Source organism: Drosophila santomea, chromosome X (genome assembly GCF_016746245.2).
Source record: "Drosophila santomea strain STO CAGO 1482 chromosome X, Prin_Dsan_1.1, whole genome shotgun sequence".
Taxonomy (NCBI): domain Eukaryota; kingdom Metazoa; phylum Arthropoda; class Insecta; order Diptera; family Drosophilidae; genus Drosophila; species Drosophila santomea.
In genome coordinates this window covers 22,150,037-22,177,966 of record NC_053021.2, presented here as the reverse complement: position 1 = coordinate 22,177,966, position 27,930 = coordinate 22,150,037, and the positions used below count along the sequence as shown (strand labels likewise).

Sequence of the window (27,930 nt, the reverse complement as noted above, 5' to 3'; positions counted from 1 at the left end):
CGGGCTCGGGCAAACGCAAACACACACACTGGCGGAGAAATGACTAACATAATATACCGAAATATCTGTCAAAAATATTCGTTGTAGGTGTGGGAGAAGATGAGGAGGCTGCCGTCCGTTGCCGAAAGAAATGCATTAGGAAAATATGGAATTTGCCCGCAGCAACGAAACTCCGCGACTTGCCCCGTCTCATTTCTTTGGTGGCATCTTGTCGGAAAATGTCCTCAGTGAACATATGCAAAAGGCATGTTAACATGGCGAATAAAATCATGTGTGCCGCCTGCATCTGTGTGTTTGCCTAACGAGCTGCATTAGTCGCTGATTGCAGCAGCTGAGCTGTGCTGTCAGATCCAGGTGGATGGAGCGGGGGCGGGGTGGCCAGATGTAGTGGCAATGGCAATGGCGCCTGGGAAATATGCATCTTGTTTCCGGCAGCTCACCACCTGGCTTCAGCCGCTCCCGCCAACTTTAAATTTAAATCCCAAATGTACCAGTACCCGCACCTCACAACACACACGCGCCATCTGTGGGCGAGTGGCAGAACGCTCTGCATTTTGTTTTTCGCTGCATACTTTAAGGCTGAGATTGTTAGTATGGCAAGGAAATTAATTGCGTCTGGTTATTAGCACTGGGTTACATGTAAGAAATTACATTAATGGGGACCTAGAAAATAAGTTCATTTCGATTCACATACTACGACAAAATGCACAAAAAATCCCTGAAGAAGTATAGAACCTGGGAGACAACAGTTTGTTGGCATTTCTGAAAGTTAGTCAATTTTGTAATAATTGGATAAATGAAAAGGCATCACAATTGCCTGGACTATTAAAATCTAAATAACTGTAAAATGCTTTCCATACATTTGGGAAAAGGGATGGGGGATGTGGAAATGGACTGAAAAGCGTCTGCGTGTGTATCTTCAGTAGTCCTGCGGATGCACACTGGGGCAATAGTAATGAATAGTATGGGCCAAAAAAGAAAATGTTATTGGACTTATTGCTTAGGACAATTTTGTGTTGTATCGAACCGATAGTCATTGTATCTCGCTTAAAATGAAGGACATAATTTCCGAACTCTTAAACACTTGTTTCAAAACAATAGCTACTAGGATTCTGAATTTCTACTTCATTTGTATTACAAGTAGATCCCTTTATCTATAAGGTGGCACAAGAAATTGTACGAAAAATTTGTGGCCCAGTGTGCGTGGTAAAAGGAAACTTCTGTTTATTTAAATATTTAGCAGAAATGCACACACACACACACAAGCACACAGGCACTAAAACGCTTGCAAGTTGTGTCTGCTTGCGAGTGTGCGTATCTGTGTGTGCATAAAATATAAATGAAACGGGCCTAATGCTTTGCAATACAACGTTTCAAAGTGTTGTGCAGTATTTTAGTTTTCAATGCCTGAGCTTTTATGCAAAGTAAACAAACCACTCACACACCCAGGCATTTACACACACACTCCTAAACATAAGTACAGTGCTGGAAATATGTTATAATCCAGTCTTGCCATATTAGTATTTCACTTTTTTCAAATTATTAGCGTGAATGTTTCTTTAGCGCTACATTTTAAAGGTTCTTAACTTTTACGAACATAGACTGGACTATTTATTTCAATAAGTAAAAACTATGAGTATAGTTTACAAAAATGGCCTCAGAATTGAAATCTTGGATATTGTACGAAAATTTGTCCCTAGTGTTCCTTCCCCAACAGTTGCAGCAATGTAGCGCATAATACATAATACATACGTACATAATTTTTCAGGGTACATATTTGTACCAAAGGCATCAGCCTTTGTCTGTAGAACAAACCAGCCAACAAAAGCCCACAAACCAGCCACGCCTTCTTCACCAGACCCCTCTTAGGAAGCCGCCCACCCCTTGATAAGCCCTCACAGCCGCCCCTTTAAGCCACCAAAGCCCATACCCATGGCCAGTGAAATGAAGCTTTACAATCTGCTCAATGAATCTCAATAAGTTTGTCATGGCTCTATGGCTAATGCACGAGTGTGTGATTGCCAGTGCGTGGGTGTGAGTACCGTGGGAGTGGGAGTGTGAGTGCGTATCTGTGTTTGCTTTGCATTCGTGTGCGTGTGCTAAATCAAGCGGTAATTGGTTCTTCGTCTGCCATTTCCACTGCCAACCGTTCGCTGTTGTTTATATAATTGAAACTAAAACAAATAAAGTGCAAAAGCTTTCTGATTATGGGTATTTGCGCCTGCCGCACTATAAGGCAACTGCCGGCTCCACCTCTAACGTTTTCCACCGCTTTCCCATTGCCCCAAGCACGGAGTTCTGCCAGCGGGAAACGCTCGAGGATGCACACCTCGGGGACAGTGGGTCGAGACTAGGTTATCTCTTAATCAAAATGAGAGGCTGGAAGAAATCCATTGCACGGCACTGTTGACCACTGAATTATACAACTCATGTTGGACAACTGAAAGAAATGAAGGCTTCACCGGCTCTAGCCAGTATAAATGTCACTCGATAAGGTACTTGTCCTCTTACTGCTAAGTAATTCCCCAAACGAAAATTTGCTTTAAACGATGATGATGAACTGATGAAGATACAAAGATATTACGCATGATTGGACAATGATCTTGGAAATGGCACGTGTTTATTGTTTCATGCAATAACATAGACTTGACAAAAGGACATGGGTATGAATTTCAAACTATGTGCATCCTATATGTGTTTGACAATGCACCTCGTAACATAAGTAACAAAACAAGAGAGAACGCTATAGTCGAGTTCCCCGACTATTTGATACCCGTTACTCAGCTAGTGGAAGTGCGAAGGAGAGTCTTCAACAGTTTTTGGCGATTTGTGGGCGTTAGAGTGGGCGTGGCAAAATTTTTTTAGGAAATTGATAGAAATTTACAACACTAATACAAAAATGAAAAAATATAAAAACATTTTTCAAAAGTGTGGGCGTGGCAGCTTTGGGCGGTTTGTGGGCGTTAGAGTGGGCGTGGCAAAAAGTTTTTTTGCAAATCGATAGAAATTTACAAGACCAATACAAAACTGAAAAAATTACAAAACATTTTTCAAAGCTGTGGGCGTGGCAGTTTTGGGCGGTTTGTGGGCGTTAGAGTGGGCGTGGCAACATGAATCGACAAACTTGCGCTGCTTCTATTACTCTGGAGTCTGTATGCTTGATCTCAACTTTCTAGCTTTTGTAGTTCCTGAGATCTCGACGTTCATACGGACGGACAGACGGACAGACGGACATACGGACATGGCCAGATCGACTCGGCTATTGATCCGGATCAAGAATATATATACTTTATATGGTCGGAAACGCTTCCTTCTGCATGTTACATACTTTTCAACGAATCTAGTATACCCTTTTACTCTACGAGTAACGGGTATAACTAGGTTTTCAGGATGCATCCACTTTTCTTTGCCCACTGTGCGGCAGCCATAAAAGCCAAGAGTGCGTGTGTGCTTGATTACTGGCGTAAGCTCGTGTGCGTTTGCTTACTTAAGCTGCTGTTAACTTAAGTATAACAATGATAAGGATAACGTCGGGCATTTAGTTTAGTTACCTACCCCAGCTTCTGACACATGTTTGCACCTTATTTATTTGCCACTTTGCCTCCGCTTCCATGGGCCCGAGTTGGAACCACTTGCTCGGCATTTCAGCAAAGTAATTGAAATGGCTAGGATTGGGCTCTAATGCCAGATACCACTCCGTAATTTGCCAAAGACAGTGCGTATATCTTCGCCTGTCTAAACCTTAAGTCAGCTCATTACCCAAATGCTTACTGATCATTCAAACGACCAGCATTCAAAGGCGACCGCCTTCGCACTGGATCTCAATTAGTGGCAATAAATGTAAGTTTCATTCAGGTGCATAGCATAGTTCTGAATTTCATATGTGAATGCCGGCAAGGCACCTGATTTTTGGGATTTGCATCTGCATCTGAATTTTCCAAACTGGCCAAACTCTAGGGGATTACCACAACACAATTATTTGACATCAATTAGCCCATTGCGCCATTTCAGCCAGATCGGATCAGATTGTTGTTATGTGCTTTATATTTGTTCCTTTTAGATAAGGGCGATAATGGATTATGTATAGTGTATGCTTTCAAAGAAAAGGTGATGTCATATTAACTTGATATCCAAATAGATTATCAAAAAACGTCTTCCTCTGTTGGACACTCGGCTGGACACTTTGAACGGCCTTTTATTCGCGAATCATTGCACCATTTGCAGTCATTGCTTTCGCGGCTCGCATTTTTAATTGAGGATAAAAGCTGTTCATGAAAGTGCACAGCGAAGAGATGAAAAAAAGGAGAAAATAAATGGAAAATGGGGGGATAACAAGCGTGTTCAGCCGCCTGTGTTTTGTGTAATTTTGGGGAAAAACCAAAGCCCAGCAATCTCATAATGCGTCGTCGCATTCATTCGTTTTCCGTTGTCCGGCCGAAAAGCCACGCCCCCCCTTGTCTCTGGCCACTTGTCATAAATAAGCAGTGCAGCTTGCAGGGCCTTGTTTGCCACCCAATTTTCCCAGCGCTTCCCCGTTTTACCCACGCTTTCCTCAATTTTCAGTCCACAATCCTTGCTCGCACTTCGAATCCCAGGGCCGTCGCATTGAACGAGCGAATTCAATTTAACGAGAAATTGCAACAATCAACGCTGCTCCTGTGTCCTGCGTCCCGCGTCCTCCGCGCCGCGTCCTTCCACCAAGGATAAGCCACCCGCTCCCCTCCCTGCATTTGTATGCCCCCTACACCACTCCCTTTCACACATCCTGCGGACAGTCGGCGGGCGAAGAGTGCAAAAAATTGCCAAAAAAAACGCAAAAACGCAAATGTTCAGACAATGGCAAGGATTCCGAGCAACAGGAGCCGCAAAAACAACAAGCCGAACACGAGAGAGATGGCCTGAGGGATATGGAAAGAGAGGGATATACATATGAGGCAGAGAATGAGACGGGTGTATGTGGCAGGGGCGGACTGGACGGACTGCAAGCGGCACAAAAAAATTGGGGGCAGAAAAAGGCAGCGTATGCCAACAATGTAATTTTGACGCTTGATCTCGACGGACACACATGCACCTATGCACAGAGAGAATTAAATCTTCCTCTTTCAAAGTCTGAACATAATCATACGAGCTTAAGAGGAAGGTGCTGTAATTGCTACAATCGAAGCTATAAAAAAACAAGAAGTGTTAATTGAAATATTGGTTAGATCAATAAATCAATTCAGACATTGGAACGGAAATATGATTGAGCTTTTGCGTCTGTTTATATAGAAATTCGAGGGCAATTTGTTCTTAAAACCAATTCTTGCACTAACAGAGGGTTATGTTACAAATCAGTCATTGCAGTGTACGTTCGGATGAAAAACAATTGCAAAAACTGTAGATGGAAAACGCGTTGGTTTCACAGAACAGCGTAAAAACTATGCTAGATAATGGACACCGAGGAATTCGCTGCCCGCAGCTCACAAAAAATGTGGAATTGTGTATATGGGGTTGCATTGAAACGTTAAATACCCTTTAAATGGTACCTACGTAGCCAGCTCGTTGATCTAATGGTGTCATATACATAGCTCCTATGCAACAATACCTACTTTAAGAACCAGTAATATGGCATTCCCACATTACTTTGGGAGGCTTTGAATAAGCCTACTCAGAAGTTCAATTTATAAAGGTTTTCCACGCAGTAAGACACTTTACGAAAAGATGCTGCTTTGGATTGTATAGAGTATAGCACCCGGAGAAAAGGAAGCAAGCCTGACCACTTATGTGTAGGTCAGTGCATCTGTGTGTTGGTCTGTGCGTGTTTGTTTGGAGGTTTTGCATCCTTTTTTGGTTCGTTTTTCACGGGTTTTTTTCGTGCGACTTTCGCGTGGTGCATTATTACTGCCGAAACGCCAGCAGTTTCCACGCTTTTCCCACCCACAAAGCCTCATAATATTTCATGGCTGTTGCAGATTGTTGACATTTTGGCTGCTCTGCACCTCCAGGCCGCGTCCCGTTCGCCTTTTTGAATTTTTTCTATACCGGAGTTTCTGTAGTTGTTTCGATTATGCGGCAAACAGGGGGCGGGGTCTTTCACAAAGCAGCCACTGCAGCGGATGCAAACAAACGCAGCCAGAAGCGCCAGGAAAATGTTGGCATAGGGGTGGGATTTTAGGGGCTTAAGTGTGGGAGTGGGAGTCCCGGGACTCTAGGCAAACCAGGGGATCCGGGGGATCCGAGGGTCAGCTGCCTCCGCAGTCGCGTGCAAACAGGATAAAACGCGCATCTGTCGCAGTGTCCATCATCATCATACTCATCAACTCCATCATCGCAAGAGCGTCCTCATCAGGATGTTGCAACGGATATGTCCATTGTTTTGATGTGAGTTTTGGTTTAGACGCAAAGTGGGCGAAGGGGTTTTCCGGCACTCTAGCTAGTGGTTCAGAGCAGCCTCTAAACGCTTTAGTGGAAACCTTTATGGAATACAGTTTAATATTGAGATATATTACCGAAAAAAAGCTAATAAATGTTCAAGTTATGAATAGTTAGATTACTGAATAGCCGTACTCTTTGTAATCCACATTTCATCGGCGAGAACTTACTGTGGTCAATACAGATCGATCCCAGTAGCTCCTCAGATAACCATCGAAACTGATTACTTCCGTTTTGTTCCATATCACACTCCCACACTACATTCCGACTGTCGAGCTAAGGAGGACTTCAGAGTCGGCATCTGAGATTCAAGCTTGTTTAAGGAGGACCAGCTGCACATAGGAGCTCTTCAAATGTGCGCCGCCGTCTGCGTGATGGTCACGGTGCCGACCGAAGCCGAGGAACTGAAACTGTACCCCAAGCCGCCGGCTGCCACCTCATATTGCTCCAGCTGCGGTGGTTGTGTAAGGAGCAGGTGCTCAGAGGCACCCAGTATCGAGCTGTGCGAGCGCTGTTGGCGCTTGACTCAGATAGCCGGGAGCAGTGTGCATTGCGAGGCCGCTCCGTTGGCGTCCGGCAATGCGTCAGCTCCTAAGTGCCAGAGCAGAGCCTTGCAGCTGCCCAACCTTAAGGAGGATGCCTCGTTGGAGCAGCTGCTGAGGGCCATTGCCCAGGAGCTGCGGTTGGAGGACGTCTTCTGGTCGCACGACATCGGCGGGAGGCAGCTCCAGGCACGCTTCGACCTTCTGCAGGACGAGCGATACGAGATGTTGCTGTGCACGCTGCAGGACTGGGGAGTTGGTGAGCGACCCGGCACCCATGTGTCCGCCCTCACCTGTCTGGAAACGCGGGCTAAGCCCGGCCTCCAGGCCCGGCCCAGACAGGACCACGACAATGTCGTGGATCAGCACCAGGAAAAGAGCCAGGGCTGGCAGAGCTTTATGGACTCTGTACGATGCAGGCTGAATGTCAACCAAGTGGTGCGCCAGGTGCGGCGGGATGCCACCCTGACCTTTGACTTCGTGGTGCTGCTCATGGCTGCCGCCTTGCTCTCGTGCGTGGGTCTCGTCGAGAATAGCTTCCTCTTTCTATCCAGTTCCATGCTGATCTCCCCCTTGATGGGTCCCATCATAGCGGCCATATTCGGTTCTGTGATCGGCGATCGGGACCTGCGGTGGCTAGGTCTGAAGAACGAGCTCTTGGGCATAGCTGCGTCCGTGATCATTGGATTCGTCTTTGGGGGCATAGTCTGTGCTTTCGGCCACTTCTTTGCCATATCCACGGGTCTCACGGAGGAAATCGTATCGCGATGCGAAACACACTCCCTTGCCATCGGAGTATGCACCGCCCTGGCCTCGGGGGCAGCGGGCGCCATAGCGGTTTTGGGTGGCAATACGGGCTCCCTGGTGGGCGTGGCCATCTCGGCCTCCCTGCTGCCGCCTGCTGTTAATGCGGGACTTCTCTGGGCCCTGGCAATCGGAGTCCACTTGCTGCCGGCCGACCATGAGCCCGTGGCCAGTCTGGTGAAACACAGGCTGTACTCCTCGCAACTCTCCGTGGAGCTGCTGGTCTGCGCAGCTGTCAGCATGGGCCTCACCCTCCTCAACATAATTTGCGTTTGGCTGATGGGAGTATTGGTCCTGAGGATTAAGGAGGTTGCTCCAGCGGTTCGGCGGCACCAGAAGTTTTGGCGCCATGACGTCCGCACAGCACGCGAGGTGGCCCTACTAGACCCGGCCCTGCAGAGCGCCCTAGATCGCCTGGACGAGTCACAACTGGATGCGGACACGTCGCACTACCAGCGCTCCTGGTCACCGGGGATTGATCGTCAGGCCGCCTCGCACACGGGAATCGGGAGCTACGACATTAACCTGTCCAGCAGCAAGGATCAGCCGAACAACTATCACACGGTGCACGGCTTCCAGGAGTTCTGCATTACGCTGCACCGCCTTAAGTCTGCACCCAAGGTCGTCCCACCGCCGACCATAATAGAGCTGTTTACTCGCCCGGCACCCAACTCCGACCAGACGACCACTGAGGGCAGTGGCTTCAGTAGCAGCCGCAGCTTACCGGACATCAGCAGCCATTCCCGTTTCTGGCCACATGGACCTTCTAGTGCCATGAGCATCCAAGGCTTGTGCTTTGGTTCAGCCAGGAGCGGGGATTCCGGACCCGCTGTCTCTACGGCAGCGAGCCCAAACAGGGAACGCGGAAAGCGGAGTGTCCACTGGCGACAGGAGAAACTAGAAAGGGACCTCGTCCCGAGGAACGAGGTCCTGAACAGCAGGGAAAGCAGTCCGCTCAGAGGGACCGGACAGGTTCTGCTACCCCTGCCCAGGCTAGAACGCCATTTTTCGGCGGATCGGACCATAAACCTGTTACCCTACGGCAGGGCAGGGGTAGCGAGCCCCTTGCCGGAGCAAGACGAGTTCCAGGCTTAGCAGTGTGCTCAGCCCCAAGTCACCTCTTTAAACATACTACCACCAGGCACCAGTCACCAGTCACTAGTCACCAGACACCATAAAGAGCTCCGCAAACATCCAAGATGAAGCCTCCAGCTTCGTGTCCAGCTTTGATTACTCGCCAATCCGGCGGCGGTGTCCTTGTTTGCCGACCACTTTACGCCGCCAGCACTGGCGGTTGTGAAATTTACAAAAAGATGTGTATTCTATAAACTATGTAAAAATTGATGGAAAAAAAATATAGCTTGGTCAGTCTAGTTAGTTGCCTATTCCCAATAGGTGAGCTACCCCATAAAATGCTGATGAAATTAACCTCTGGTGAGCCAACCAGTGTTTGCAAATTCAAACAACTAGCGATGTATGTAATTAAGTCGCGCCTTTGTACTATATTTCCTTTGTATCTATGCACATCCTTGCACTCCTTTTCATGCACAATCATTTCGCGTGTATTTAGCTTTAAGATCACACCAACTAACGAGAATATGTTTACCTGTCGGAGTTATAAAATGCTTCCATTGATGAAATTCTTTGTATTCACATTGTTTTGAACCAACTGCTTTTGTGCGTCCAATCTCCGCCTCCCGAAAGACAAAGGGAATCAAATAAAAAACCATCTATTTTCATTTTTGTTCTATATAATTTCTTAGCGTTTTCGCGTTGCCGTGTTAGTCAAAAACAGTTTCTTTTTTAAATCGAAAGTTGCCGACACCGATGTGGCGACACTAGTGCCAACTTTCCACACCACACACTCCTGGGGACACCTTGTCCTCGGACACAGTTGAATTCCACTTTACCCAGGTCCGGCATTTTTATAGCTCTTAACTTGGCCAAGTGAAGCTGCCGAATGAAGACTGCCCGCTTAATTCACTTACCACTGAGCAGATTGTTGGCCATCGGGGGCACTTTTTTTTTGGTCCACTGCCAAGTGAAGCCAACCAAGTTAATGGATATCGAGCTGGCTTCTGATTTGTTTCTCCTTTTACCTTTACCCACTTAACAAGTATTTGAGCCGCCTCATGGACTTAAAGAGCACATTTTTTGTGGCACAACAATATCGTCTCCAAGAATCGATGTTACTAAAAATCCCGCGATTTCTTTCCAAAGAAAATTCGGGCAGCAAAAGGTTTCTTACTTGATTTCGGGAACATTACAAATTCACTTAAAAAATTGTGTGACATTTTTTGCCGTTGTTTCTTTTGGTTATAAATATGCATAACCACTTCAATAAAATTTCCATTATATTATGTTTTTCTACGAAGTTTTTGTTCCTCTTCTACATATGTAGATGTATATACATAGATACACATTTAATCCCATCTGATTTTTTATATTTTCCCCAGTTTAGAGGTATTTGTTAATATCGGCAAAAACATTATAATATTATTCTAATGTCTTTAATATCGGTAACAGCCTACCAGTGTGTATGTGCATTTTCTTACTTAACTTTATTATGCGATTTTCCTTGGCATCACCTCGTGCGTGTTTCCTTCGAACTCGAGACTTTTCCTACTACTGATTGTTTTATCGTTCGTTTCATTTTGTTGGCCTTTGAAGTGTTATTATCCTGGCCGTGCCGCTCGTCCTTTTCAGATGCGTTCATCTCAGTCGGACGCCCATTAGATGGGAAGAACAATTACGTGTTGCGCTTTTATTGCGGCCAGCTCGTTTGGTTTGCCACCCTCTTCTCTGTTATGCATCCTTCGGCGAGGATACAACGGACCCGGGACAAGTGCGCAAAAAGGATACGAGCCACGTGTGATTACCCTTTGATGTGCCCCTGCCGTGGCAACGCGTTGTTGTATTTTCTCTAATGTTTATTTGCCATTTCTGTGCCTGTTGTGTGCCATTTCACCTATCCTTGATACTTTTCCGTCGCCTCTCGGCGCTCACTTCCTGCCCGCCAGTTTGCCGATTGTCCTGTTTGGCCAGGACAGGTGCGACATTTGGCATGTCCACGCAATTAGCGCCCTTGTCCGGTCCGCTTTCCGAAGTTCATTTTCCGTGCCCCCACCCAGCCAGCCACTAACGAGGCCGCATTTGTCCGGCCATCGAAAAGCGGACGAGGCAAAACACCAAACAGACCAAAATGCACTCTAAAAAATTCCACTTATCTGGTGGTGGAGATCGAAGCCACAGACTGAGGGCGTGATTACTTAACATACATATCAAATAATACGGATGAGTTATGTACAAAGATATTATAAATTGAAAAGAAATATCGAAAGTTGCTTTCCGTTTCTCTCGATTGCCCAGGGGTTTTCCTCAGTGAGTATGCCCGGGCATGAAGTGCCTGTTCTCTGCAAGTGCATATTCTCCGTGTAATTTTATGATGGATGTGAGCACTCGCGGGTGATCCGCCTTAATAGATGTGTAATAGGGTTATGAGGTCGATACATGCACTACATGAAAAACATATTTATATATTCCGGGGTTTGTAACACTAAAAACATACGGGCCATAGATAAGAATGCCTCAAGCGGGACTTCAATAATACATCCATTATCATACAACCATTATCACATGATTAGGGCTCAACAGCACTTTTGATATCAGGCTTCAAATTGGCTTCTTTTCAAATAATCCACACCTTAGACCTACTTTTGCCTATTGCATAGCTTATATTTGTTCAGCGATTCGTCATTTTGTGTCCAACTCATTATTTAGCATAATTATTTATAGTTTTACCTATCTCTCCCGACTAGGAAGGTTCCTCTGTCGCCCCCAAATAAAAGGTGTAGAAGCCAAATTGCAGGCAGAAGTTTCCCAGGCCAGGAAAAAAGTAAAAACATCTTCCGTGGAGCGGAGGGATTTTGCAGGGGCATCTGAGAGTCCCACGGAGCTGCTGGGCAAGGCAAATCTTGGGGCAGGGGCAGGAGCAGGACGAGATTTTGATCCTGTTGTGCACTGCACTGCCCCACCGGAATCAGAGGAGCGGGATATTTAACACTGTTAGAATCTCAAAGATAGCGATTATTATCAAATTTTAAGCTAAGGCCCAAGTAGTTAGAGGAAATATGTGGATAAACTGTTAGCTCCTGCTTGCTAAAAACAAATATATAGAATATTCTCTATAGACTATTTTGTATTCAGAGAATCTGTAGTTATTCAGCATGGTGTTTTTCATGAGGCTGGGAATTTCGATTTTTCTGAGTGTTCTTACTCGGCTTGCCTTGGGCCAGGGCCAGTCTTAGTGCCTTAAATAGTTGCACCTTTGGCCACTCCAAGCCAGTGGGAAAGTGGAGTGTGCAGTGTGGAGAGTGGAAAGAAGTGGAGTGCAGTCAAGTAGAGTGGTCGCCAGTGGAGTGGACTGGATTGTTGTGCTGTTTTCTGCTTTTATTTTCAATTTTATATTTCTTTTCGTTTTTCGTATACTGCGGACACTGCTGCCGGATTACCGAGCACATGCTTAGTGCCTATTATTTATGGACTCTTGAAACTGCAGCAGCTGGCTGCAGTGCACTGCAGTGGCAGCCACAAGAAGCCATCGCCACGGTATGGTCAATTGATTTCCGCCTTCTTCGCCCTGCGTCCTGCGTCCTCCGTCCGTTGTCCGGCGTCCTTTATACGGCTAAATACAGATCCCTTGCCATGGTAACAGAAACACAACATCGACATTACTTCGTCTTTGGTTCTGCAAACAGGTGTTGAGGAGCTTGCTCCTGACAAAGTTAATGTAAGAAGCAAGAGCTCACTTTGTGGTCAACAGCCTTTGTTAAGTCGCTTCTCAATATTAGCTTTTACCCTCTGTTGGGATTACATTTGTGATCAGCTATACTTTTATATACTTCTACTACCTTTATATGCATTATATAATATATATACTACTACTACTACTTTTATATACTACTACTACTTTTATATACTACTACTTTTATTTACTACTACTACTTTTTTACTATACTACTACTACTTTTATATACTAATACTACTTGTATATACTAATACTACTTGTATATACTAATACTACTTGTATATACTGCTACTTTTATATACTGCTTCTTTTATACACTACTACTTTATACTTTTATACTACTTTTATACTACTACTTTTATATACTTCTTTTATATAGTACTACTACTTTTTTAGCATACTACCACTTTTTTAGTACACTACTACTTTTATATACTGCTACTTTTATATACTACTACTTTTTTAGTATACTACTGCTACTTTTATATAGTACTACTACTTTTTTAGCATACTACTACTACTTTTATATACTGCTACTTTTTTAGTACACTACTACTACTTTTATATACTACTACTTTTTATACCCGTTACTCGTAGAGTAAAGGGGTATACTAGATTCGTTGAAAAGTATGTAACAAGCAGAAGGAACCGTTTCCGACAATATTAAGTATATATATTCTTGATCAGGATCATTAGCCGAGTCGATCTGGCCATGTCCGTCTGTCCGTCCGTCTGCCGGTCTATCTGTCCGCATGAAGATCTCTGGATCTCAAAAGCTAGAAAGTTCAGATTAAGCATACAGACTTTAGAGACATAGACGCAGCGCAAGTTTGTCGATTAATATTGCCACGCCCACTCTAACGCCCACAAACCGCCCAAAACTGACACGCTCACAAAAATGTTTTGATATCTGTAAATTTCTATCGATTTGCCAAATACCCTTTTGCCACGCCCACTCTAACGCCCACAAACCGCCAAAAACAATCAGTGTTGAAGACTCTCCTTCGCGCTTCCACTAGCTGAGTAACGGGTATCAGATAGTCGGGGGAACTCGACTATAGCGTTCTCTCTTGTTTAGTATACTACTACTTTTATATAGTACTAATACTTTTATATACTACTACTTTTATGGTTGATTTCGGAAAAGAGTGCTGGCTATTACCTTTCACTCTCTGAATTTCACCGCCATTTCTTCTACAGCAATCGGCATTCTCGGTATGAACACCTTCTAGTTTGGTTATAATGATCGCGGAATTACAATAAATTTCTCAGTGAGATTTACATATGATTATATGAACAAAAATTATCAATTTCTACAAAGCTATAATTTGTAATGGTTTAGTTTCCGAGCCAGCGCAGAAATATTGATACGCAAATAGACTTATTCTGCGTAAGCAAGCTAAGCAATTAAGAGTTTTAACGAAAAATTTCAAAATCCTAGAAGTGGTATGGTGCAGCTGAAAAGTGCTAATTACGACTGCAAAGGACTCGTAATTCTATCCATCTCCACTATTTCGTTTTCTTTCTCATACATATATCCTAAACTCCTTGACTCAGTTTTTGGTCTCTTTTTGTGAACTTGCAACTCGGGGCCAACTTCGCTTTGGCAACAAATTGCACGAGCTTTGTCTTTGGGATGCGTTTTAATCTGGCCATTGTTCCTCGTCCCCTCTTTTTGCGCTTTCCTTTTCCTGCCACTCCGCCTTGTAAATTATGTGTTTTAATATTTTACAAAGACTCAAAAACGGAGCACTTTGTTTATAATCTTATGCCGTTTTTACAGCTCCCTCTTCGCATCTTCCTCGGCTTTTATAAGCCCCGAATGCTTACACCGTGCTTAAAGTGGGCTTATTAAAGCCAGGGGGTGGTGGTAAATAAAAATAACTGCAACGGACAACTGAGACAAAGATCCGACAGGCGACGAGCGGAAATTATAGAAAAATCTTGCGGATGTAACTCTTAATTTCGCAAGAGGGAAACGAGTTTCAGCAGTTCTCATTTACTTGTATTTGCGTTTTCCCTGCTGCTTAACCCTTTGAAGACCCAACGGAGCTTGTTAATTGCCGGATTCCGACTTAATTAGACAGAGCTTAAGTGGAAATTGGATATCGGACCGGACTACACGAAAATAAATCGAGCTGAAGAAACTAAATAGGAATCAAATGATTTCGCCCAACTTAAATTGAAGTATTAAAAACTAGTGCTAACTTCCAAATCCCATCGTAGACTAAAACTATAAGGAGTTAGATGGCTTGGTATGGTTTGAGTTAGTCAAATATGTAGTTTGATTTTCCCACCAAGAAACGACGTCTTTTTCGTGCAATTCGATAAATATGTTTGGGTCCTGGTAAATCGGAACAGAAGTGGATAGAAATATGTCTGCCAACTGCCATTTCGTGACTACCTTCCCCTCCAATTTCCTTCCAATTCCTTTTCCCAGGATAATCCTTTAATGGCCAGAGCCATTGACCTGGGGCAAGTTCGGCACTGACTTACGAGTATAGGCGACTTAATTATCTGCGACAATTACAAGCAGGCAACAAATCTAAGCTGGAATGTCCTGTGTACATGGCGCATGTGTATGTGTGTGTGGGCTGTCAGCATATTTGTCTACGTGGGGTATGAATAATTGCAAATGCCAACAATAGGCGGCATTTGTCGTTGTGGCTGTCGGTGTTTTGTCCTTGTTTCTCCTGCTCCAGCTTCTGCTCCTTCTCCAGCTTCTGCACATGCCCAATTTGATATACAATTTGTATACCTGGCTCTGTGATCATTTGGATAAATAATTCCGAATGTTAATTGAGTGCAAGGCGGACAAAAGTTTCTGGCCTGGCCTGTGTGAAAATTAATTAACTAAATTATTAAGTGGCTGGCAAGGGCAAGAGTCCGTCCGTCCGTCTGTCCGCCCAAAATGAATATTGTAAATTATGTTTTTATTATTGTCGCAAGTTGTTCATTGTTCAGTTGTTCAGCACGATAATGACGATGTCCTGGCCACGTGCCGGCTTTCGGTATTCGGCATTAATTGCGGCCTAGTGGCCAAAAATTACCTGACCCAAAGTCCCCATTACTGGTCAAGACATTAAGCAGTATTTATGACAGACTCGCCCGCAAATTGCAACGCCAAATGCTTATTTAATGAGTTAATTATTTTTTGTATTTATTGCAATGCCGAAATATGCGAATGAGCAAACGTGAAAATATGCGCAATTAAACGTTAAGCACACGAACAGTGGAGAAAAAGCCATTAGAATTTTTGGGGTTTTCCTTTTCCCCTGGCAAACTCAATTAGTGGACTCTTTATTGTGAAAAGACTGTGGAACATTGGGGAAATTACGAGGAACAACCCACAAATCATGCATGAAAGCCTTGCGCATATTCCCCAATATTTGGATAGTTTTTAGTTCACTTTTAATTAAAATTTCGACACTACTATTAGAAATATTTCATTGCCTTTATCGGAAATGAAATGCATATTAGAATTGGCAACACCATTCTTCATAATCAAATCATTTCCTACGCCCTGGTTGCCTGAGGTTTAGGTTTTAATACAAATCCATTCAATTTCTTACCTGCTTAAATATTTTTTCTGTTTCGAAATTCTCAAATATTTTACCAGAGCTTGTTTAAGCAAGTACATGCCCGTTACTCGTAGAGTAAAAGGGTATACTAGATTCGTTTTAAAGTATGTGACAGGCAGAAGGAAGCGTTTCCGAGAATATAAAGTGTATATATTCTTGATCAGGATCAATAGCCGAGTCAATCTGGCTATGTTCGTCTGTCCGTCCGTCCGTATGAACGCTGAGATCTCAGAAACCACAAACTCCAGAGACATAGACGCAGCGCAAGTTTGTCGATTCATGTTGCCACGCCCACTCTAACGCCCACAAACCGCCAAAAACTGTCAGTGTTGAAGACTCTCCTGCGCACTTCCAACAGCTGAGTAACGGGTATCAGATAGTCGGGGAACTCGACTATAGCGTTCTCTCTTGTTTTTTATTTAATCTTTTCTATTATTTCGCAATTTGATGTGATTTAATATCTGAAAACAATTGAGAGCGACGACTACATGCACCAAGCAGGCCGAAACAGTTCAAATGATGGAAGGCCAAGAGCCACGCAATCGTTAACCAGAATTAACTTGTTTAACCCATTCTTGGCCGGCCGCAGAAATTAAAGGCGAGCATGATTTCAGCTTTCGGCCGCGCAGACAAAGGAAACTTTTCCAATTTTCCGAGCACATTGGCTCCATTACTGCTGCTGCGTCAATCAATCAATCAGGCAATCGTTCATGCGCACATTAATTTATTCATTTTAGCGGAATCGCCACGAGAAATATTTTTCCCCATTTAATTGCTCTCGTACCAATTTTGGCGCGGAGCGGGCGCAAAACGCTTTAAATTACTTAACCGAAAATTGGCAATTAAAGCGATTTAACGGCCCACATGAATGCCGAGGTCTGTGAGTGCCCTAAAAGCCGACGCAAACATAAGAATTTCGGCGAAGGCATTCGGCAGTCCCTCTTTTAATAGTAATTTTCCGCGCTGCTCCTCGCACCAGCTAACGTCATCGTTCAGGCCCCTAATCAAGTTTTAAATGGCCACAACCCCCACATTCCCGTATTCCCGCTTTTCCACATTTCCACTTTTCCACCACCCCCTAGTTTCCGCAGCCCCCTCAAGGTGCTGCCAACTCGTTCATTGTTATTTATTGTGTGCTGTTGTTATTGCCGGAAATTTATTTCAATTTTCGCCGAGCAGCAAACTTTTGTATTGTCATTGCGAACGTTCGCCTTTTTCCAATTAGAGATGGGCGATGGCTGGAATGGACAACCAGGGTTTGGTTTCAGGGGTTCCGGCGTTCAGGGGGTGTTTCCAGGGGGAGCATAAAAACTCATTTAACTTTTTTGCCGACGAAACGTCAAACGCCCAGCGAAAGTTGCCGCGGCACATTGGTTTTTCCGAGCGACCCCCCGATATCTGTTGCATAGTTCTCGGGGCCCTGCATAATTAATTATTTGCCCCCCAGCGGAATGGAACGGAACTAAGTTGACCGGAATTGGAACGGAAGTGGAAAGTGTATTCCTCAAAATGGGTCTGGCTTGTTTATAAGGTCTTAATTTGAGGGGAACTTAAAGCGGGAGAAGTGGTTTGAGAAGTCACAATTGCACGGGAAACAGCCAATTATAGTTCAGCTCGTTTACAACCCAATGTTGTACAACGTAAAGTAAATTAAAATCAAATACTTTATTTGAAAATTTGGGACTCTGGACTTTTGTGCATATAAATAAAGATGTTTAATATTCTTTGGTAATTTCAACGCTTTGTCAATCTCCGCTTTTCCAGAGTCACAGATATCAGGTATCAGCTACCGCTACCTTCCACCAATCAGTTCCAACCTCAAGTGATATCACTGAGATTGCCATTAAAATGTTTTCTGCGTTTATCAAATTAATGAATTGAAGTGACTAGGAATAAGATGAATACAGCTACCCCTTGTCTCTCGCAATTTTCCGGTAAATGGTCGCACTATTTACCAGTTCATTCTTGTGGTTCGCCGCCGCTGATGAATTGAAGTTCTTAAATTCAGTGGGACATGTTCGCCGGAGATCGCTCCCTGCGGTGGGAAAATGGGAAATGGAAAACGGAGCGAGGAAAGCGGATGACTTGCGGCTGGCCGCTTAATTTTCGGTCTTTGTCAAGCGTCCAATTTGCCGCCACATTGCAGGCAAAGTTATTCGCGAAAAACTTAAAACTTTGCCACCACCTATCCCCTAAAGTGAAGTCCCTCCGACTAAAGCACTAATTTCAATTGCTCTCGGCTAATGTGGGACAAGTAGCGAACCCTTCGTCCTTCCCTCGCTAGTTTATGGCGAAAGTTGAGCTGAAAAATGCGCGGAGAAAATGTCAAGTGCAATTTATACAAATTTCACGGTTACTGCTAGTGTCTAAAACTTTTCATGGTTACTCGGCTACTCGGCCAACTGACGGCCACGGAATTACCCCAAGTCCTTCTGAGCTTTAGTGTTAGTGTTGCCTCTTTTGCTTGGCTTTCACCAACCGCACCAGTTTCGACCATTTCCCAAATATATTTGCCAATTTCTCGAGTCATTCAGCGCGGCTGGTCCAACTTTGTCAAGATAGTTAATTAATCGATGACGTGTGTGCATATGTTTGTGCAGAGGATCCTCTGGGGCAATTACAATATGCGCTACCCACATTTCGCACCCGCATTCGCAATTCGCAATTCGCTATTCGCGATTGACTGTTAAAGGACTCACAAAAAAGTTGGGGGTATTTGTTCGGAAAAATGGGAAGCTTCAGTGCACCGAAAGATTAAATAAGCAAAACCAATATACCAAAACATATTGAAAAATTAAATTTGCAAAATACTGAGTTTTTATAATCCTTGATAGATAGTGGTAACTCGGATATACTACGTAAACAGTAAGTTCTACATATAATAGCCATATAAAACTAATAACACATTGCTTATTCATATGCCTTACCATTCTAGTTTATATACAAATCCAAAAAGTGTAATCCTTTCAGATACCTAAAATATAGTAACTAATGATGATATTGGCTGTACATAATGTGAGCCCGGTATTTTCTTACCAACACACTTTGCACTAAAAAAAACAAACGGAAAAGAAGTAAAAAATGTAGACCAGTTCACCAGCACAGCTTGATTAAATATATATTCACAAATTCGTTTTCGTGTGCCAAGTGCCACGTATGTATTTTTAAAACATTTCTGGTGGGTCTGAAAATGTTTGTGCATTCGATGCGCAAAACAAATGCAATCGCCAGAGTGGTCAGGGTTTTATATTTTTCCGCTGCAGCTGAATGTTTTATCTCGCCTGCTGCGTTTTGGGGGTTTTGTAATACTCCCCGGTGTCAGTTTGATGGCCAAAAAATACAAACTTTCCACAACAACAAACAACAAGCAACAAACAATAAGGGGCCGACGGACGCAACAAAAAAGTTCGCCGTTTAATTGGAAAATTTTCCGCTGCTGCAGCGTGCAACAATGCGGGCGCGTAGTTTCTCAGCTTGCCAGTACTTTTCACTTGCAAGGTAATATCTAAAGCGAAATGCATTTAAAACATTTTGCCTTGCTGCATTCCGGGGATTCCCCGGGCCACTCCAAGTGTCATGTCAAGTGTCCCCAGTTCCGTGCGCTCCCTCCTACCGCTTTTCCTGCTTGTGCAATTTTCAAAAATGACTCGGAATTCATTGTCAAATTATCTGCCCAGAGAAGGAGTGGCCAAGAAGTGGCCAAGGAGCGGGTGCGGAGGCCAAATGCATCATTTCACTCCTCGGACTGCTGCACTATGGGGCGAACGACCACCTTATGTGGAAAAAACCCATTTTTTAAAAGTCGTTAAAATTTTTTTTTTTAAATTGAAATGTATTCAAAAAACATCAATCTATCATGTTACGTACTTGAAATTTCAAAAGAGGGCGCCACTGTTCAGTGAACAGCTGTTTCGTTTGCGCTGGCACACCTATAACCGAATTTTTGTTAATCGCTGAAAAATCTTACAAGTTTGAAGTGACAAAAAGTGTATAAACAATTATCAAAAGTGTTACTTATAACATGCAGTCGAATCCTTGTGGTTTTTAATATGTGTTTGTGATCTTCGAATGTTAAAATTAACTGTGGTGTCCCAATAATCTTCAGTAAGTTCTAACCCTTATAAAACACAACTTTTGTAGTGTATTCTAATTTTTAAATAGAGCTACAAAGTGAGTCCGGCTCACTCCGTCTCTAAAACCTGTTACATGTTGTAGAGTTATCAATTCTTAGTATATGCTATTAGTATAAATGCACACTTTTGCACACTTTCTCCAAAATGTAACTTTTAAGGGTCTAACCTCAAAGTGAAAAACTGCAAATTGTTCGAGAAATGGATAACAGAGACGACGAGTAATGCAAAAAATAACGCCATTTTTAATAGTTTTAAAGCTTCAATTCGTGTATGACGATTAACAATAGGTGTGAAACATAAATATATTTATTACAATAAAATTCTAGTTCCTTGAATTTTATGTTTTTTGGGAAACATTAGTTTTTAACCAAATTTTTGGTATTTTTAAGAATAAAAGCTGTGAAGCAAGAAGTAAAACTTCGATATATTTTAAAAACAAGGTAAGCAACCCCCATTTCTAACTTTATTGGTTTAATTTAAGATTATATTTTAAATTTTTTCGATCAAAAAATTTTTTTTTGTACACTGAAAAAAAATGTGTGTTGTTTTTTTTTGTTTGAAGGCAAGACCAAGCCCATTTTTCCTCAAATATATTACTATTTTTATCATGAACATAAATCAAACAAGAAAGAACGCTATAGTCGAGTTCCCCGACTATCTGATACCCGTTACTCAGCTAGTGAAAGTGCGAAGGAGAGTCGATAGAAATTTACAAGACCAATACAGAAATGAAAAAATATTTAAACATTTTTCAAAAGTGTGGGCGTGGCAGTTTTGTGCGGTTTGTGGGCGTTAGAGTGGGCGTGGCAGCATGATTCGACAAACTTGCGCTGCGTCTATGTCCCTGGAGTCTGTATGCCTAATCTCAACTTTCTAGCTTTTGTAGTTCCTGAGATCTCGACGTTCATACGGACAGACAGACGGACAGACGGACGGACAGACGGATATGGCCAAATTGACTCGGCTATTGATCCTGATCAAGAATATATATACTTTATATGGTCGGAAACGCTTCCTTCTGCCTGTTACATACTTTTCAACGAATCTACACTCAGAAAACTGAAGAACGAATAATTTGAGAACGAACGTTCTTAAAAATGTACTGTGTCGTACTTAAAATTTTTAAGACAACCGTTCTTGGAATAAGTACTAGTTGTACTCGAATTACACATTTCAAAAGCGATATTATTGATACTCATGGAAAACAAAGGTTTATCTTTTCTCATTTATGTATATTCCTTGATCATTTTATGCGGCCAATTTTAAAAGAATATACACAAAAAATATAAGAAGTTTAAACTAAAAAATTATGCGATCGAAAAATCTCCAGCCATTCGACTTCTTACACTTGTTTATATCGATTACATACATTTCTGTGTTGTTGAAGAAACATATGTTTTTTCGATAATCGATTGCAACACGGCGCTCATTTAGTGTCAAAAAGTTCCTGGAGTAACAAGTACAAAGTAAATTAAGTGAAATAATTGAAGAATAATGTGAAAATGGGCACGGTGTGCAGGGTAAGTAGAAATCTTTAAATAAAGTATGTAATATACATACATAAAAAGTCGGTGGCCTATGCACGTGTTTGCATGCACGCATATGTATATGCGTATGCATGTATGTGTATAAAACTTTTGTGTTGCCAAATGTTACTTCTAAACGAAATAAATCTATAAATTAATGTGTAATATTTACAGTTAAAAATCGACTTCTGGGAAATACGCCCAGAGAATGAGCATGCATTGGTTTTTAAATAGGACGACCTGAAGCGCAGTGTTTCCCTTTTACGATAGGAAGATTAAAAACCATCTCAGCAGGCAACAGCTTACCGAAGCACAGCCGGCAATAAATGAAGGTAATATAACTAATAACAAAATTTTTATTTACTTATTGTTATATTTGTCTTTCTTCGTTTTTGATAGATACCCAGGACTCTATTTGTTGTTTTGCTTGACACCGCGTTTCGTTAAATATGTTTAGCTGTAAGAACTTTAAGAAAAGTGTAACAATTTAATTTTTAAGAAAAAAATTATGGAAGTTTTTATGTATACATTTACTATATATAAAATAAGAATAACAAAACTATTAAAGTCGTGTAAATAAACAATAAATATGATTCGTTCTTAAAACAAAAGTGTTTGCTCTGAAAATAAAAATACTCATACTTCAGTTTTAAATTTGTACAATTTAAACCGTGAATTTATAATGCACATATTAAAATTTGACGAGTTTGGGTCAAGTATTTTTAATATTTATTTTAAGTATTTCCCATACTTAAAGCAGTACATTTATCGTACTTGGATCCATAGCGTTCGTTCTCAAATTCATAATTTCGGTCTCAAATTATTCGTTCTTGAATTAAAATTTTTGTCCTTGAATCAAGAAAATTCGAGTTTACCGTACTTTCGATGCGGTTCGTTCTTGATTTGATATCGAAAAGCGTTAATTTTTCCCTGAGTGTAGTATACCCTTTTACTCTACGAGTAACGGGTATAAAAACAGAACTTAAATATGTTGCTTCGTTCTCGAGTTATTAATTAATTCCACAAAAAGTGGTCGTTCGCCCCATAGTGTGCTGTCGGAATTCGTTTTGTGCCCTGTCATTGGTCGGGCAAGTGGCAAAATTAAATTTAACAAGACGAACGCCAGGGCTGCCACATTGTTTAAAGTGCTTAACAGGCGTCAGGATCACAAGGACGACCAGGCAGACCCAGACCCACACCCAGACACCACAGCTCAGCTCAGCTCGGCTCGGCTCGGTTCAGCCGGAGCCAACACCTTCGAAGGACCCTCACCACTCTCACCGCTCTCACCACTCTCAACGCTTTCATCACTCACACCACTCTGCCCAGTTGACCCACTCGCCGGCAAGATGGAGTGGCATGAAAAATGAAATGAAAACCAGCAAGTAACCGCAATCATTGCTCGACTCGCCGCTCGTTAGCAGCTGCCGGGAAAATGGGAAAGTGGGAAAGTGGCAAGTGGCAAAAGCACGACGAAAATCGGGGGAAAGCGGAGGGCCGGTGCGGAGCTAGGGGTCCTTCCAACCGACCTCAAAGAAAAGCGTCCGATGTATTTTCTTGCACTCCGATTCGAGCAGAACTTCCGTTGCTATCTTTTTTAGCTTGACACTGCAGTACCACAATTTGCCTGCCACCAAGTAAAAATACTCTACTCCAGATTTATGTTAATATACCAAAAGATCATTCACTAAGAATTTACATTTTATTAATATTATCTATTTGTACACATATACCCTACAATTAAATTACTGATATTTAAAGCTTTGACCAATAACAGAATTCAAAGAAAAAAAATTTAGCTTCAGTGCTGCATTTATAACTAGTTGTAATGAACCAATCAAAAGCCGCATGACTTTGAAATGTTAGGAAAGCATAGATTCTTTAGTGCCAGTTCATATATGTATACATTATTTATTTTATATATTTTTAAAATTGTTTATTTCGCAAATTATATAAATACGAGTAGCGCGCTGCAAGTGAACATACGTATTTTGAATGGCTAATGTGATTTCTCAGTATAATTTGTCGTACTGTAGTAAACAAACGCTCGAACTAGGTATTAAATCATTCACCATGGCCAGAAAATAGTTGCCTCTCCAACTTTTCCACATTGCTCTCCTCCATTCCCATTTCCATTCCCATTCCCACTCCCACTCCCATTCCCGCTCCACCTTCCCCTGCCAATGCCACCCTTTTGTCACTGCCTGCGAGCGCTGAACTCATTTGGCTTTGGTGTCGGCCTGCTTAGCAGGAGAATGGCTACAAGTGCTGGCCAGCAGGACGAGAATGGTTGAAGCCCAGTCATCCGGCCATCCAGTCATCTAGTCAGCCATTCAGCCAGTGAGCCAGTCATCCAGTCACTCATCCTGTGATCCTTCTGTCTGGCATATTGTTTGTGTACCCGTGTGTCAGCTTGGGGGGAAAGGACGATGAAGGAGCTTTGATTTTGCGGTTGTGAGTTGTGCCACGCCCTTACTCTCTTGCCCCCGCCTCTCTTACATTAGGTAATTACTTCTTTGTGACGCCCGATGAAGTGCAAATTCATTAAGCTGGTGCACTCAGTCCTTGAGTTGCGGATTGCGTTTTTACAATTAATCAATATGCAGCGGCATTTCTACAATCAAATTTAATCGCTCTTGGCAATTTTTGTTGCCTTAACTTGAAATTTAATGTAATTTCACTTAGTGGATTCTGTGGATCTGGTGCATGTGACACAAAAGGTTGTTCCAGTGGTCATATGTACGTTTTAATTAATTCGAGCCGAATTGTGTTAGATAAAAATGTGTTTGACTGTGAAGTTCACTCGCTGTGTGCTGTGATCCCCTTTGTCCGCTCCTCAAAAAAACTATGATCATGTTATGCATAGGTGCAGTTAGTGCTTGAAAGACTTATTAATGTATTAATTAAATAATTAAATGTATATTCAAAATTCGATTTTGTGTTCGAACAGCTAAATAATTAAAAGTTTCAATTCTTGCGAGCTCAACGGTCCTTTTTGGTGGTGCCTATGTGGTGCCATGTGTGACGATAATTTAAGAGGTGACAGTTTGATAGCTTCGTCCTGCAGGCGCATTGAAGGCCCAGCTAGGATTTCACAAAACCCATCGCCCACAGACCTCGGCTCGAATGTCTATAGCTGCTTGCAAAAGATCAGGCGGACGTGTAAAACAGAGGAAATCGGCACTTGGCAGGCCTGCATCGGATTATGGCAGGGAAATGCAATTTGGGCGCTAAGACCCGGGCGGGCTCAAGCTAGAAATTCGAGCTCAAAGCAAAGGATCTGGCCAGCTGGTAACGAACCCCAATTTGAAGGATGCACTTGCCCGGCCAGGCTCCGTTCGCCATTTGGCCCCTGCGTCGGCAAAGGAATAAACTTGCTTAGTGCATTGAAATGCAATTCCAGCTTGCTACATACATGAACTGCACAGTACACGGACTACATATTGTTTGAGTTTAAGCAGCGAATGCGAAATAAATTTCCGAACAGCAGCGGCCAAAAGAACAGAAATTTCCCTTATAATTTCGTTGGTGGTTTGTGGGTTTTATTATAAATAATTTTTACCAAAATTCCAGCACACAGACAGAAGATGGCCACTCAATAAAAAAATAAATAAGGACACTGGCGCAGCAGGAGAAAAAGGACGAACAAAGCTGAGCGCAATACAAATAAATGGGAGTGAAGCCAAAAACGGGGGAAATGGAAAAGAAAAGCGGAATGTGGTAAGTGCATGCCAGCAACAGAAACACTCAAAGTTTATGAAAGGCGCGACGACGTCGCCGCCAAAGTTTTTCCAATACCCTCGCGCATTTCTTATCCAGTTTCTTGGTACCTTTGTGGTGGCGCCTTGAGATGTACAGTTCCAATATTATGCGATCATAAAAAACGATATATTAACAGCAAAGATTACACATGACAAGCAGTAAAGTATCTTGCCGCACAACACACCAAAGCAACGGGTATTTTAACATTCGAAAAAAACCGAACCTTCTGCCTATAGGGCATCCAGCGGTCGGTCATTTTGTTTAGGACACATTCCAAGCTTTTTTCAGCCCACAGCTTCGTAAGACAAAGTAGAGGTCTATCACAGGACTGCACCCTACGTGTGCGTGTGTTGGCCGTGGTGTATCGCCAATTACTGTGTCTGTTTGAGCGTACAAAGCGTTTTATAAACCAACTCTGACTTTCGAACGGCGATGGGCGACCGCCTTGGTTTTCCGATGCCAGTCACGCTTGGACTTTGTCGAGGAACTTTTCCAGCCCTCGCCCGCCGATACAGTTTCCCCACCACCCAACCCCACCTCCCCACCTCTGCTCTTGAACTTTTTTCGCGTTTGATTTTATTGCCAATTCGCAGGCAGGGTGCGGGAAGGGCCGACAAAAGCAGAGTTCGGTCACTTAAGATGCCAAGACGGCTGTCTCGGATAAGTATTTTGGCCTGGTATTTGTATTTGTATATGTATCTGTATCTGCAGCCGCGTATCAGTATCCGTATCTGTGCCTCGGGCCTTCGGGCAATTCCCTGGATGGGTGCAATATATTAAAAATATTTTCAACTCACCTAAACAGACACGTGGCATTCACTGAACTGTGGATGAAAAGAGAGAGAGCAGATGCCAATGGTGAATAAGAAAGTTTATAATGTTTGTAGATGGTTTGAACCAAATTAAAATTGGCTGATACTGACTTTACTTAGCGTACTGATACTTCCCATTAAATTGAAATACTTCTTTCTGTAGGGGGCGACCCCTAGGTACGATTATCTTTAAAAGCTTAGAGAATCATTAGGAAAGAACGAGTGCCAGGTGGAAAACGAATGGAAAACCATATTAGATGTGCGCAATGCAGAAATCTTTTTTTTGTAGTCTTTAAAATAATATTATTTAGAATATTATATAATATTTGAATATTAATATTATCGTTACCTTGCACTGCCTTTGGAAATGGCCAAAATCTGGCACACATGTTTACTTTAATACTGCGAAGTACTTCATCGTCACGGAAAAGTCATCGACTGATTGCAGGCACTCGAAACTCCGACGAGTGGCCGCGGCGACACTGGTAACTGGATCATCCTTAGTCGGCCAGCCACAACAATGCCCCTAATTATCGATTTACCGGCATTACACTGCCTCTTAGCTTATTGGACGGCGAACCGCAGGGCGAACAGCAGGCGGCCGGCCAAATACTCAGGGTCAAGTACTTTGGGCCACTGCCTAGGGAAATGGGGTCGGAAGGGAAAACAGGAGTGGGTCTGGTAACTGGAACTCGAAAACAGCAGTGCAGGTTGGACTGGGGCTTTGCGGGGGCCTCACGTGGAGCTGCGAAATCTGTGCGGATAAGCCCGAAGCATAATAATAGTGATAACATAACACAATAACAATGATCAAATTGTGGGCAAAGTGGTAGTACCCGAAAAAGAAAAGAAACACAAAAACCCAACAAAATGGGGCGATTGCACTGTAAAAAAGGCTTTTGCAATACTCCATATATCTTTTTTATAAAATCAAATCGGTTCTTTTACTTCATGTAAAGAAGTCCGAGGTGACGTATTTTAGCTTTCGAAGTTTCGCACCGAATCGGTGCGCAAACAATACGGATTGTAAATGGTTTACGCCTTGTGTTTTCAGGACAACGCTTTTCTCGCAGTGCACCGGCTTAAATGAGAGCGCATTAAATAAATAAGGGCATCATGTGTGTGTTTTGGTGCAGGGCATGAGCGAATAAATGCGCGATTATTTGTAGCTTTTATTAGCCGGTCTAGGGAGACGGAGCTCTTCTGCTGGCTGCCGTTGGAAAAGCCGAGTGGAAAAGTGGGAAATGCGCGCAACGAAAGGCAGCCGGAAGCCGTGAGGCTGTTGGAAAGGAATCGAGGTAATCCCGTCCCACTCAAGCTTTGCCATCATCTCAAACGGCCGACGCACTGCCTCAAGTGGTTGAGGAATCAGACAAAAATAATTTAATGGTAATAGAAAGAATTATTTCCTTACCCCTGATCAAGTCGCAGCTCTTTTAAGCCATAACAAGAGAGAACGCTATAGTCGAGTTCCCCGACTATTTGATACCCGTTACTCAGCTGGTAGAAGTGCAAAGAAGATATATCCACACTGAATGGGCGTGGCAAAAAG

At 42.9% G+C, this 27,930-nt stretch overlaps 2 protein-coding genes and 1 long non-coding RNA gene across 3 annotated transcripts in view; 2 read left to right on the top strand and 1 right to left on the bottom strand.

Annotated features, from left to right (window-relative positions):
- Positions 1–27,930, bottom strand: part of LOC120457339 (chaoptin) — a 210,111-nt gene that overhangs the window by 71,609 nt on the left and 110,572 nt on the right. The window lies entirely within an intron of this gene.
- LOC120457343 lies at positions 6,630–9,130 on the top strand. The gene has a single exon (XM_039644852.1). It carries the CDS (start codon positions 6,765–6,767, stop codon positions 8,850–8,852), a length of 2,088 nt encoding a protein of 695 aa, XP_039500786.1. The 5' UTR covers positions 6,630–6,764; the 3' UTR covers positions 8,853–9,130.
- Positions 21,748–22,240, top strand: LOC120457344. The gene is made up of 3 exons (XR_005616941.1): positions 21,748–21,798; positions 21,979–22,136; positions 22,204–22,240. It is a non-coding gene; the product is annotated as an uncharacterized LOC120457344 (long non-coding RNA).

Excerpts from the sequence above, each read along its gene's own strand:
- LOC120457343 (XM_039644852.1), top strand. The coding sequence starts at position 6,765 with ATGTGCGCCGCCGTCTGCGTGATGGTCACGGTGCCGACCGAAGCCGAG.